We start from the raw sequence: 14867 nt of genomic DNA, 5'->3' as shown, positions 1-14867 counted from the left end.
TCTAGTCCTTCAGGAAGGCAACTTGTCTTGGAGTCAGAAGAAGAGGAAAGGCAAAGAGTTTTGAGGTGTCATGTGGCCCTGCAGTAGTTGTTGAACTACAACACCCATCACCACTGATCACAAGCCATGCTCTAGAGGGGAGTTTTCTATGAGAAGAGCCTTCAGTGCTGGGGCAAGTTTTCCCATTTTCTTTGTTACTAAACTTTAATTGCAGGATTAACAGCACCTAAAGAACTGCTTCCAAATTGCCCTGCTGCCCCATCCCCTTTTAAATATTAAAAATAATAAATATGAATATAAATCACAGGAACTGTTGCACCTGGCCAATTTGATCCCTTCTACACACACACCCCTTCATTGGAATACAGGTGTGTGCATGCAAATGCACACACAGCTGGAGGCAGATTGGGGTTCATCTTAGCTTTGCAAGCAGCATGTAGACAGAAGACAGACCAATCTCATTCATTTGAGACAGGACACAGCAATCAGTTCACAACAGTGGTTCTGAAAAACATTGTTTCCACATGGACACAACCAGTAGATTATGGTAATACTTCTTGTAAAAGGAGATTGGTTTCCTTCTGCATTAATTACAATTCACCATAATCATAAGGTTGGTAGAGTGAACAAGAACTATCTATGGCTCCCCCATCCTTGTGACTTACTGGGCTGGTGGCATCCTTGCCGAGGCTCCCTTTGCTGTTAAGGCTTCCAATTTCAGTCTGGGAGCTTGACTGTGACATTCCCTCAAAGAAAGGCCTAGTATAAAACAAAGCAGTGAAATCAAGAGGGAAGTAGAGAGAGACATTCTTACGGGGGGCAGGGTAAAAAAGGCTGACTGACATTCTTATAAAACAATGTAGTTAGATCACAGCAGCTATTCTTCTCCGTTTAGAACTTCCACCTGCATTAATGGCGGAACAAACCACGGCTTTCTTTTATAGATGATCTACAACAGGGATGGGAAACCCTTTTTATACACACCTCTCTCTGGTCTCCATTCATGAAAGGAAGAAGCATTATCATAGTTCAAGAGCAAGTTCCAACCAGGCAAACATGTTTGAAGAGGCTGTGGAGCAGGGACAGTGAGAGATGTGGCACAGAGAGAGCCCCAAGTGACAGAGAGGCCTGGAGGGTTGCATTCAACCCTCAGGCTTGAGGTTCCTCACTCCTGTTCTACAATATTGTTTACTCCCTCCGAAGGGCTGAAATTTGACTTCTCAAATAGTGCACTGGGAGAAATACTACTGCAGGAAGTCTCTGCCAAATCTTAACTCCTCACCCCACTGTTTCATTTCTTTATAGCTGATGACAACTCCAAACTCTTGTTTCAGAGTTCCAATTCTCTCAGGGTGGCAAATAAACATAAAATGGGGAGCCAAGGCAGAGAAAATAAGCTATTTGGGACAAACTACAACTCTGATGCCTTAATACAGGCATAGGAACCTTTAGGTAAATCAGGTCCACACTGTGTATGACAACTTTCACCTTGATCCTTCCCTGTTGGGTTGTTTGCTTGTTATAATCCAACTCAGGAAGACTCATCTACCATGAACTAAGACTTCTGAAGAACAGGAGGGGGTTTCCTAAGGAAAAAACCTGGAGATGGGAGGGACCATGGCTTCAGGAAAAGGACAGAAGCTCTCTTGTTACTAGGGAGAAACTGAATCCTTTTCAGCTGTGAGATCATTTTCACCAGACAACCCATGAGAAAGTTGCTTTGGCTATTGCTGCTTTCTACTGTGACCAGGTGCAAGGCAAAAACAACAACAACCCAAACCTGCCCCAATCTACTTTTGACTCTCAAGCTTCATTTTCCTGTCTCCAACAGAAAGGAACTCTGCCAGCTAAACAAGGAGCTGTAACTGTACTTCTGCTGGTGCTGGTCCAGACTTCATAGTAACTTGCATGCGTTTTAACCTCTCCATTGGGAGCTCCTGTTCTGTTATATTGAAATTTGGTGGGGTGTTCATGGTAGGGGTTACCAATGACCTTCTAAAGAGTGGCATGGGTGGTTTAGAAATGCCACTCCCTTTCAGATTCATTTTTCGCTATCCTATTCCACAAGACATTTGGGACTTCATTAGTTTGTAGGAATCAACTTTCCTGATCAAGTTTTATCTTTCTGCTAAGTGTCTGTTTGTTTTTTTAGTTTACTGTTGTTTAATTAACTAATAATAATCAACTTATCTGTATTACATTTGTGTCACATCATTATGTATTTTGCTTTTATTGCGCTTGCTGCCTAGTAAACAAAAACTGCTTTCTAACGTAACAAACCATCCTTGGTTGAAAAGGGGCAAGATACAAATAGCTAATACAAGTGTGCAGTAGATATGGTTGTGTTTCTTTTCACTTTTTGTTTTCTGCCTGGTCCACTAGCTACAATTAAATAGTGGCAATGTGGCCTCTAGACCCAAATGGCATGCCTTCCCAACCTAGCAAAAAGCAGCTGTTCCTTCTCTTTCATCATCCACATCCCAAAGAAAAATGTTCTGTAAGCCTGACTGACATTTAGCTGACTTTAGCTACACATGTGTGTGTGTATAATAACAAAATGAAATTAAATATATTTTAAAAAACCAGCAATTTTTTTTTAATTTTATTTAGCTGACTTCTTAAGTATTCAGTTCAAGTGGATAGGGGGTAGAGACATAGGGAGAAAGCTTTGACTGGCTTCAATTATCTGGGTAGGAAAAACAGGAAATCAGAATGGCTCACAGGCAAGCCACACATGCTGAAGTTGGGATCAATTGTTTTTTGACAGAACTGTAACATAATCCAACCACAAAGATTAAGCTTCAGTTTAAAAGATAATCACTAATATGATTCTGTAAAAGGAAAGGAAATGGGAGAAATACAAATCCCAAAATCAGGGACGGGTGCAAGGTCCACCCTTCAACACACACACACACACACACACACACACACAGAGAGAGAGAGAGAGAGAGAGAGAGAGAGCGCACTATGGAACAGAATGACTGCACAGGGAGCTGAGTGGGTTGGCAGTGGAAGAATCCTGTTGGAAGAGAATGTGTTTCCTTAGAATGGAGGCCAGAGGAAGAACTCCCCCCCTCCCTGCCTCAATTATGCACAAACTTCACTTTTCTTTTTCCTATTGCACACTTAGAACTACAGAATAAGGTTCTGCACATTTCATGCAGCCATCCAAAATATGACAGGGAATGGAATTTAAAAAAGACACAGGAGTGCTTGAAAATAATCCACCCCTAAAAGTGGACAAGTCTGAATATATGTCATGCATGTCAACAAGCATATCACACAGCATGTACATATATTTTCCACATAATTCAGCTTTATGAAAATCTTGGGGCTTTGTATTTTGAAGTTGCTGGGTCTCAAGGTGGCAGGGGAAAGCTTTAGCAACAGTGGGCATTATTGACAAAAGGTTCCAGAATCAAACCATAGAAGTCAGACAACACTTTCCCAAGGGATGATATTTGGTTAAAGAGCCCTAAAATTTTAACAGCTGACAGCAACCCTGTATCATCTTTATGCATAGTGATGCATTCTGTCGCCTCATTCAGTCAAAAATAGAAAGCTTTTTGATGTTGAAAGAAAACAAAACTTAAGCATAGTCACTCAGGCTTCAGAGTTTTGTGGAAGAACAGCGTATCAGCAATTTTATATCTCGAACAGGAATCTTGGTTCCCAACTCTCTCTCTCTCTCTCTCTCTCTCTCTCTCTCTCTCTCACACACACACACACACACACACACACACACACGTGTCCAACTTATCCAGTCACACTTACTTGAGTTTTGGCTTTGGTGTGCTGAGGATGCTCTCTGTATCTTCCATCTCAGGGCCACTGTCACTGGGGTTGTACATCTCCAAGCTATCATAGAGCTCATCCAGATCCTCTTCTACCTCCCGAATCTGCTCCCTGGAGACATGTTCCAGTCCAAAGCCGACCTGTTAAAAAAGACATAGTTACCAGGGTGCTCAAAGCTCCTATGTTCCAAATACACTGCTTCCTATTCTTTCAGACAGGCCCAGAATTATTTGCTTCTGAGAGGGGCAACTTTCTGTTAAGTTCTATGCTGTATCTTCTTTCTGCATAGTGTTGCAAATGTGTGGTATTTGAAACTGGGGCATTGCCAAGCAAGCATCAGTCAGCCAAACAGTTTCACCTGAAATCTTGCGTCTTCCTTCAGATCACACAAACAAAACTATATTGCTTTGTATTCTTAAATAGGTAAGTGACAGACACATCTTATAATGAAAATGCAAGACAAAAGCAGCAAGGCAAATCATCTTCTGATTGTACCCACGCATGCAGACACCTGAACCATACTTTCCAGAGGTAAAAGGAGCTCCTGCTGCTGTGATGTAAGCAGGGTTCCTCCTGTTTTCTCCAGGCCATACCAATGATCCCAAAACTACCCTCATAAAACTGCTTAGGAACTTTGGAAGCTGCCTTATACTTCCAAAGTAACCCATCTAGCCAGTATTGTCTACACTGACTGGCTTCAGGGGACTTTTCTCAGCCTTATCAGATGCCAAGGATTGAAATTGGGATCATTTCCATGCAAAGCATGTGCTCTACCATTGAACTTCAGCCCTTCTCTTTAGACCAAACATTGCCAGCTACATTTCATGTGGAAATTGTCATCATGGAATAAACACTTATTACCACGGTTTTTTTGTAAAATAACCAGGAACCACACTTACAGGAATCTAGAGCATAAATGTTGTCATACCTACCTCATCCGATACCTTGAACCGCTTCAGTAAAGCCACAAACTTCTGCTTAATATTTGGCTGCTGTGAAAAAGAGGTACCATTTACTTATTAGAAAGGCCACCTATCAATTGATTAGGACAGGCACAAGCAGAGTTCTTGAGACACAGTGCATGATGAGTACTGAGGCTGGGAGAGTGAAACACACACTGAAAATCCTAAGGCAATTCTCCCCACAATTTAGCATCCCAACCACAGAACATGATGGTAGCAGATTTGTCAGAACACCACACCATATATAGCTGAACCCAAGTACCACAGTGTGTTCAACAAGTCCATAAACCTACACCAAATGGGAGGGGGAAATAGTAGCTCTGCAGCACAATGCAAGGAAAAAACACCTCTGCAGAACCTCTGCATTACTCAAACTCTTCTTCCAGTAACTGGTCCAGAGCAACACTGCTTAGCTTGCAAACCTGATAAGAATGCAGCTCTCAACAGTTCAGCTTTAAAGCGTACATATTTCATGAAGGTAGCTCAGAAAGTTAGTTCTCAAAGACTCATCTTCAAAGCTAAGCATTAAGGAGCAATGCATACAAAGGGATGGGGGAGGGAAGATCTTATAAGTGCTTAATTTATTAAAAAGCAGGTCAAGACTGCCTGGAAACTCTGCTGCTACCCCCTGAGGTGTGGGAATGTGGTGGTCAACTAATGGTTGTTCTCATTAAGCTCTGCTTGAAAAAAGCTCACAGATTCTTTTTGGTAGGGTATCGAAACTCAACATCAAAGGTCAGCTACCCATTCTGTATCTTGGTACTAAAACAAATCTGGTAACAGTCAATTAGGCAGGTATGGCTGAGTACCAGCATGGGAGACTCCTTTTTAATACAGCTTCTAATCACACACAAACCAACAGAAGTTTAATATTTGGCACATTTTGGCCACACAATACAGGAGGTAAACATTTGCTCTTCTTGAGGCTATGAAGCATCTTCACCTCAGTGTGTTACAGCCACATAGTGGGTCTCACCTATGCCTGGTCTCTTGGGATTACCAAGCAGACAGATGCAGGATGGACTGGAAGATGGGGGGAGGGGGAGAGGCAGGCCCCAAACTCCTCACCTGACAAGTCCGCTTGCAGTGCTACTCACCCGAGTAATTGCAGAAGCTGAGGTCAGTTTCCTCCTAGTCTTTTTCACCTTCCTAAGGTCCTCCTCTTCATAAAACAAATCCTAGAGGGTGGGGTGCGAAAACCACTTCAGAACACAAACAACACCCAGCCACATAGTTATGAACAGGGTCCTCAAAAGCAGGACAAAATCTCATTCTTTGCCCATGAAATGTTAGGGATACCAGGATTGGCATTTTGATCTGGCTTCGAATGAGCTGTGCAGTTCTACCTCATGAACACAGCCAGACATGAAAATTCCAAGATGGCCAACACTGGCCAAAGCTACTTAGGAAGCCTACGTATCTTATTCTCAGCCATTCCTATTCAGGATATTAACTGGTAACAGGTTTGCTTCTTTTGTCTTTTAGTTAACCTCCTCAGATCTATGACACTTTGAGTCGGCCTTCAGTATTAGAAATGCCATGGTCTTGTCCTAAGGCACTTTTGGCTTGATGTAGTAACAGAAAAAGAAAGTGTAACAAGCTGTTCTTTATCAGTGGATCCATTAATCTCTCCTGCTGGGTTATGTTAAAGATTCAACTTTAACAAACAACAAGAGATGGTTCTTCCTTTGCTGAATGCTGCTCATATAACATTTGCTTATAATTTGAAGAATTCCTGGCTTCCAACATTGGTTGGTTAAATAAAGCATGGGGCATAGTTTGTATTGTCAACCAAACCATCAAGAGAGAAGGCAGACAGCATTATGATAAATTGGCTGAAAAATTAATCACTTTTGTTATCTATTAAGTGAATAAGGTTCAGGAAAATATAATTTGATACTCATTGTTGGGAGTGCATTAAAGCCACGTTGATTTTTTTTTATATTGCAAACTACGCCAAAGGAATCAAAATAACATATAATTTTGTATTATTTGTATACTGCATAAGTGAAACTACTTTGTTAGAGATTTGTAGTGCATAATACAGCAGTGGTTAACTGCTTGTTGTTGCTGTTTTAATTATTTGTATGATTATGCTAATCTGGTTTTTGTGTTCATGTGGTATTTGTATAATTTTGGTTGGAAGACTCACTTTCTTTTTTTAAGTGCCGTACAGCCAACTCCCATGAACTCTTTTCTGCTACACTTTGTTCTTTCTAATCAGCTTACATCAGGATTTGGTGAGCAACTATTTTTAGAGGGCTCACCTGGCTCCTCCTCAGGTTTCCAACTCAGCTTTAATAAACAACTAGAAAAGGTTAAAATTAATCTAATGCAATAAGGGATATTGGAGAGGGAAGGAGTACACAGGAACTATGATGTAATCATCTGTGAACAGGTGTCAGAGTTCCCAAGTTCCTTTAAGCAATCCATTCTCAACCTGCCCTCACAGAAGGGACTGACTGGGGGTGAAAAGAGAAGCTTACCTGTCCATGTAGGGGGTCATCACTCCCCTCCTGTTCAGAAGAGAAGCTCTCCTCTTCCTCCTCTGAATAGTTGTCAATGTCAGGAGAGCGATCTGGAGGATAGTTTGAGAGTTATGAAATGCCAACTTGCCAAACTTGCAACTAAACTGAATACATTTTCATACGCAAACTGGAGTCAAGGCTGCCCCAGTGTGAAGGTTCAAGGGACAAAGGTCATGCAAATTCAGCAGAATGTAAAGCAAGAAGGCAACTGGTTGTTGAGTGGCCAGCATGTTGTGCTCCATCAGAATATGTAACTTCCCCCCACTTTTCGTTGGTCGTCTTGTCTTACTGACTATACATGTCATGAAAATCAGTTCTAGGAGTCTCATGGTGGATTAGTAAAGTGTTTCCTGCATACAGCACAATAAAGTGGTAGAGTCCCGAGGTGTATCACTTCAGGGTGCAGGTGAGATATATCCCTTTTTAAAATCCTTCTCTTATATAAAAAAATCCAAGTACTTAAAAAGTTTGTTTCAATATGCGCATGCTGCCTTTCTGTGCAAAGTCCTCCCAAAGCAGAAAGCATAAAACAAATAGAAAACTAACTAAACAGGGAGTGAGCTGGATGAATCTCTCTCTGATACTAGTTTTGTTTTTCCACTTGCAGGGAGGAGGGCACTGTTTGTTATCAACTCAGATAGCAGGTGAGAGAACGCCCCCCCCCCCCTTTATGCTCTCCAAATTAAGCAAACAATCTACCCTTGTTACTTCAGGATCCTATCACCTCACTTGACTGCTTGTGCAGACTAGATTAGATCTTAATTTTTGAACTGTCAGGAATGCCAAAACAATTTTAACATTCACAGAGTCCCAAAAATACAACAAACACATTAGGTGAGCCAGTAATAAATAAAATCGCCCCATTAGTACTTGACAGCCATAGTTAGGAACTCCACAAACAAGCAGCTTCAACTCATGGTTTGCTTAGAGAAAATATGAATGATGAGTACTGAGCCACATGTAATACTAAGCCAGTTGCTCTATCATTTGTTTTTCAGCTCTAGGCGGGGCAGAGCAAAATGGGGATAACTGAGGAGTTTGCACTAGCATGCTGCTTGTTGGCAGGAAGCCTTAGCTTGTTTCCTACTATGGCTTACTGTGTCCTTCAAATCAAGCCAATATGAGCCTTTTGAATCATAACTGAAGAACATTATATTTCTGTATCATATCAGGGAAATAAAGCAACTGGAGGGATCTGTATTTAAATATTCATCCAAAGGGTCAATCCAAGTCGGACCAGACAGCATAAGTAGCTATGAAAATCATTGCATCTGCATAGCCCCCCTGGGTGACCTCAAACTTGATATTTCTCATTCACACTGACAGCTAATCATTCATTCTTGAGAATGGGGCTTACCAGCAAAACAGCACAATTCAAGATTCACAACTGTCCTCTCCAATCAGCCAAATGCTCCATCAAGCCTAATACACAGTCACCAACAGCAAACATTTCCCAGATATTTAGGGGAAGTAATTAAAGAGACTATAAACATAGGCTAGAGCCATTATTTAGGCAGACATTTCACAAATGAAATCTGCATTTATGGTGAGCCTGACAAAAGCAGGTCCCCCTCTCTTTTCAGTGTGCCCATGTGCCATTCAAGTGACTTCAGCTATCTGAATGAGTTTTACAATTTGAACTTGCTCGTCTGCTACATTCAGTAGGGATTAGGAAATGGAAGTATATTATGCTGGCCTTAGTGGGATACCATCTAACACACGGGCTTAAAGCAGGACTTTGAATCTGCTTGACTGCTGCCCCTTCAACTCAGACCTAAGTCACCAAAGTCTATCCCCAAGTCTGGCAGTAGGTGTTGCTTTTAACCAAGCTTGAATCCTGATTAGTGAACAGTATTTGAATGACAGGCTTTAAGTCTCACAAATGCAGACAAAAAGGACAATTGTGCCCAAATCCAACCTCATCAGCATCATTCTCACTGAAGATGGCCTATATGGAATAGAAAGAATACTGGGCTGGGTTTGCAGAGATCTGGGGAAACCTTGGGCCAATCACTCACTCATTCTCTACTTAGCCTAACTCACAAATTGGTTGCAAGGGTAAATATCATAATACCATATCGGCCCGAATATAAGCCGCACCTTTAAAATTGGAGGGGGGGGGGAGAAATTGTTTTTATAATACCAGAATACAGTGGTACCTCGGGTTACATACACTTCAGGTTACATACGCTTCAGGTTACAGACTCCGCTAACTCAGAAATAGTACCTCAGGTTAAGAACTTTGCTTCAGGATGAGAACAGAAATCGTGCTCCAGCGGCGCGGAGGCAGCAGGAGGCCCCATTAGCTAAAGTGGTGCTTCAGGTTAAGAACATTTTCAGGTTAAGAATGGACCTCCGGAACAAATTAAGTACGTAACCCAAGGTACCACTGTAGAAGCTGCTCCATTTCTTGCTGCTCCTGGCTGCATGCTGGGGGTGGGGTGGGGTGTAACATTACTGGCAGCCTTTCCCCTTCCTCGCTGTCTCCCTTCCCAGCCTTGGGGGAGAGGATGGGGGACTATGCATGGGGCAGGCACCACTTCACCATGCTCCTGCCACTGTTTGCCCTGTGCTCCTGGCTGCATACCGTAAGGTTGCAAATAAAAGCCGCACTTTAACTTTTCATGTTCAGAATTTTTTTTTTGGGGGGGGGGGGAAGTGCGGCTTATATTCAGGCCAATCTGGTACCTCACCACCACCAAAGATACACAGGCATGCCACCCTCAAGAACAATACACAAATGTAATTTTTAAAAGGCTGTCCCCATTTATTATATCCATTTAACAGTGGATATTAGTTTACTGTATCTTGCGTCTTTCTCCACTATAAAGAGTATAAGATCATTTTTAGATTAAAACTCTGACACTATGCAACTAATTGAACCCATTTCCATTATTCTCACATAAAGGCACTAATAACACTGGAGCCTAGTGTAATGACTTCATCTCAGTTCCCAGCTTTCCCTCGCATCCGGTCACTCACAACATTGCTGGTAATAAACCCAAATATCAGAATAAATCCAGCACGGAGTCTACATCTCCATCAGTTTCCTTAGCAACCAGATTTATTGCCTAGGCAGCCATCCAGGAGGGAGTAGCATAAAGCAGAAAAATCCAAGACAGAAGGCTAAATATAGCAGTGTTTGAAGGAATTAGGTTGGATTGTCAAAACAAGACACAGCAAGAGTGGACATTACTGTACTAGATCCAAAAAGCATTGGGTTTGCTCTCCTGAAAAATTGCACACTTTAAGACTAACAACTGAGCACACCACAGGCTGCCAAGCACCAGCTGTAAGCCTGCTGCTACAAGCACTCCTTTGCTTTCACTGTGCCTCAAGCATCCATATTATTGGCACTAGGACAAAATCAACCACAGCAGGGAATCCAACACAAGATTTCCTCTGCTTTGTATGGATACATGTATGCACTGGAGAACATACGAAGTTGACTTATAACCAAGTCAGCCCAGTGCTGTTCACTCTGATTGGCAGCCCACTGACTGGCAGCAAATCACTAAGATCTCAGCCACAGGCTTTCCCTAGTCCTGCTACCAGATGTCTTTTCAACTGGTGATGCCATAGATTCAATCTAAGATTTTCTGCATGCAAAGGCAGCCCTTAGACACTGAGCTATGGCTTAGCCAATCAGCACAAGACAAGAGGGGAAAACCAACAGAGCAGAATGCAGCTTTGACTGGCATAGCAGCTATATAACACTGCACACGGGCAGAATAAGCCAACTGTATTTTGGAAAGTCACAGATTTATAATTTCATTTGGGCCACATTTATCACTCCCAACCTAAAGTGGTTTAATAGGCATGGTCTCCCTCCACAACACAAGGAACTGTGGGAATTTCAGCTCTTAGAGAATATTGTGAGTCCTCTCTGTAATAACAGATACTTTATGTGTCCCATCCCCATCCCCTGCTCCACCACAAAAGACACCCTAAACATTTGGGTGCTGTGGAAACCAAAGGTGCATACTCAAAGATGCAGCATACAACAAATTTCTTGTGAAAAAATGATGAATCATATTTCAGTCCAAATACTGCAGATATGTTTTGGTTTGCTTCTGTTGAGAAAAGGTTGTTAAGATGGCCATGGAAAAATGGTTGCTCACTCTTGGTTCAATGCAAATATCCAAGGGAAGCAGAGCAATTGCACCAGGAAATCAGAAGCAGAAAGCAAGATACAGGGGTAGAAGTCTGGGCAGAGAACCTTCCTGCATCTAAGACCTGGAGTTTCCCATGGTGTTTTTATATTGTAAACTGCTCCATGATCCTCGGATGAAGGGTGGTATAGAAATTAAATTATATAGAATGGTAGTATACAAATTAAAAGTGAAAGAAATGAAATGAATTTTTGACAACTGTTTGAGGACTGTGTCCTGCATTAGTACATGTCAACTACTGGGACTGCTCAAAATCCAGAAAGTAAAGTCTTACAAACATTCTTACCAGATAATTTTGATTTTAGTCCTTCATGGTCTATTGGTTGGCTGGACAGGGAATAGATTTTAATTTCAGCAACAGGGACAGAAACATCTTTCACGTTACTGTGGAGTCCCAGCACCAGGGCTCCTTCACTTGGATGCTGCATAACCTGGAGAAGAAAAACAGTACAATTTCAGGAATGCAGCCAGAAAGCTTAAATACAGAGAAACAGCAATAGCAAAGTGGCTAGATGATCTGATTACGTTTCCTGAAAATTGCAAAACTAAAACGCACAGCAGGCAATTATGTAAGTCAATCTTCTAAAGAAGAGAGATTGTTACAGCAAGGAATGTGAAGCACACACCAATGTGAGCCTAAGACAAAAGCTCAACCAACTGGGAAAGCTCATTCTTGTAAAGGGGGCTAAACATACAAAATAGTGACGATGGAAGGCAGAAGATAGGCAGTGCTATGGATGCAAAGGTCTCCAACCTACGTTTGGCACAGCATTGCTAGCGACCAAACTTAATTTGCTGAAACCTTTTGCATTCCTACCCAAACACCATGAAACAAATTTACCTCTCTTTGCTTCTCCAAATATCTGTTAATAGTGCCACAACTTTTGTGGAGGGAAATATATAAGAATATAGGAAGCTGCCTTACACCAAGTCAGGCTACTTGGTCAGTTTAGCTCAGTACTGTCTACACTAATTAATAGTGATTTCAGACAGAAGTCCCTCCCAGCTCTACCCAGAGATGCTGAGGATTGAACCTGGGACCTTCCTGCATGCAAAACCTCACTGTCCAAGCCTGCACTTCCCCAAATCAATTCTCACACTGTGGTTGTGGTGGGTGCTCGCTTTTTAAGTCCCCTTCAAAAAATGTAACACTTCACAATGTAGTGTGCTTTCCCTAGAAACATTATCCAGCTAGGAGGTATAATCAAAATATTTTTCTCAAGAAAACCAGTTCTCCCAACTTCCCTTACCTCAGCCATGTTAATAAGGCCAACAGCTAGAGTTTTGTAGCCCAAAATGGTCCTGTTTTTGTACCGTTTCCTTCGCTGCAACATGATCTGCAGCTTGTTGGCATCTCGCTTCAGGAAGTGGGGATACTGCAAGAGGAACCCAAAGGAAATGGCATGTAAATAAGTTGCAGACCAAACTTGTACAGCAGTAAGTCCCAATAGAAGGCAATCAGGCTGAGTGTAATGTTTTCTTGAACCAACTTTAGTACAAGAATTGCAAGTCTTCAGGTTATAGATTGCTCAATACTAATCTGTAGCTATTAACAGCATATCTTTTTAAAAAAGAAATATTAGGAATTTAAATAAAACATACTATCTTAAATCATATCATCCTTAATTCCCCCCCATTTCCCCCTCCCCCTCCCATAAAACAGCCCCCCCGCCCCCCCTGACGTCCCTCAGTTCCAATCTCTGGTTTCTCTATAAATGCTATTATATTGACAGCATATCAAGATGGTAAACACAGTAAGCTTCAAAGCAGTGCTATCAGCCAGCTAGCCCCACGTATCTTTCCCAAAACTCATAATCTTTATTAGCTAAAATACTCTCCAGATGATTAGGAAACTGTTTCAAATGGCCCAATCAATATATTCCATTCAATTCATGCCTTCAAAAGGATTTTAAAGTGTGAGGAAATGTTCCATTGTACAGTTGCTTGCCATTTCTTAGAGTCAGGAATGACGTTCCAAAAATGGTTGCCACTTCAATATAAAGGACATGGTCTAAAAATGGATCCAACAACTGTGCAAGTCAAAAGCTTACTTCCCCATGCAAGACAGCTGGTTCAGGAAGAGGTAATGTCTGAACTATTCTGGAAGAAAACTCGTTAAAACAAATTGCACATCACCATCCCCCAAACACCCAGATTCATCACCTCCTGGCTTTGTGATTGCACTGGATTTTACTAGCAAGGAGAAGAGGATAACATATAAATCCTCTCTGTCCCATCTTAGATAAACACTTCAGATGCTTTAAGAATGTAATTCACCCCGTAAACAGCAGTGAAGCTGAACAGTTTAATACAGATTGCATACATTTTACAGTTCTCTACAGGTCCAATGCTTTTTAACACCATGTGCTGAGAAATGGCTATTTATGTAGCATGAAAGGGAGAAAAAGAAGTTGAGCGTTTTCCCTGAAGAAAAGGAGCACAGAAGAGAAATCCACTGGAAAGCTATCTTTGACACATTGCATAAGCCTCACATTCTCAATCTGAAAAGCTATCATGCTAGGCACACAGCAGGAAGAGTGTGGCATTGCTTCCTAGGAATATGAAAGTGTGGGTGTAACGAGATTTGAAATTTCACAGCAATCTCTCTTCAAATATCCCCAAACCACTGTAAAGTTATTAAGCTTCTTGTTTAGAAAATCTGAAGCACACTAACACTATGCTACTTCCAAAGGAGTAGCCATGTTAAACCTATTACATTAAAAACAACAACCTATTACATTAAAAAAATCCTTAAAGACTAAGGATTAGATGCTAAGGTATGTTTTAAAAAGTTTTTTTTAATAAAGATTTTCTTGGTTCACAAACGTACATGCCTTCTCGCTTTTTTCAGGTTGTACAGTCTTTCTAACAAATCACTTACATTTCTTGTGAGATATTAGTGTTGAGTACAGTATTAGAGAAAGATCCTAAGGTATGTTGATGAAGTTTATGGAGAAAGGGTCTTCTATCCCTTCCTTCCCCCAGCATCCCTCCCCTCTATGCACCCCCATTAATTTAGTTAAACTGTATTTACCTGCAAGGAGAAAGTCAACTGAAGCTCCGTTTCCACAAGTCCACTGACAGGTAAGACAATCTCGTTGGACCTCAGAATCCTTTTTGAACCCTGCAACTCGCACAGAACAAGAGGCGTGCATCATTGTTTTCAGTCTTCAACATGGGGATACTTGAGCCCCAAACAACATACTGAAGAAACTGGCACAAGAACACTAATACAGTATGTACTAATTTTTTAATCAAACCAGGGAATTGGTCTATTTTCAGAGCCATTTTCAGGCATTCCTCAGGGTGGGTGCTACTACCAAAGAAGCCCTCTGCTTGGATCTCTGTGACTGCACTTCTTGCAGTGAGGGACCCGCCAGAAGGCCCTCAGAGCTAGATCTCAGTGTCTG

General features: G+C 41.6%; 1 protein-coding gene across 3 annotated transcripts in view; it reads right to left on the bottom strand.

Annotated features, from left to right (window-relative positions):
* The window catches only part of PACS1 (phosphofurin acidic cluster sorting protein 1), a 77123-nt gene that overhangs the window by 24491 nt on the left and 37765 nt on the right, over window positions 1-14867 (bottom strand). For 2 of the 3 annotated variants that reach the window (XM_077920024.1, XM_028711202.2), the window contains exons 3-10: window positions 14492-14581; window positions 12708-12833; window positions 11744-11888; window positions 7244-7335; window positions 5855-5935; window positions 4728-4787; window positions 3775-3935; window positions 666-759 (exon numbers count right to left, since the gene is read on the bottom strand). In XM_077920024.1, coding sequence (XP_077776150.1) covers window positions 666-759; window positions 3775-3935; window positions 4728-4787; window positions 5855-5935; window positions 7244-7335; window positions 11744-11888; window positions 12708-12833; window positions 14492-14581 — 849 coding nt within the window. The remainder of the gene's footprint in view (window positions 1-665; window positions 760-3774; window positions 3936-4727; window positions 4788-5854; window positions 5936-7243; window positions 7336-11743; window positions 11889-12707; window positions 12834-14491; window positions 14582-14867) is intronic. The other variant, XM_077920025.1, reaches the window with a different exon arrangement.

Source organism: Podarcis muralis, chromosome 16, assembly GCF_964188315.1.
Source record: "Podarcis muralis chromosome 16, rPodMur119.hap1.1, whole genome shotgun sequence".
NCBI lineage: Eukaryota > Metazoa > Chordata > Lepidosauria > Squamata > Lacertidae > Podarcis > Podarcis muralis.
This window is presented reverse-complemented; position numbering and strand designations above follow the sequence as displayed.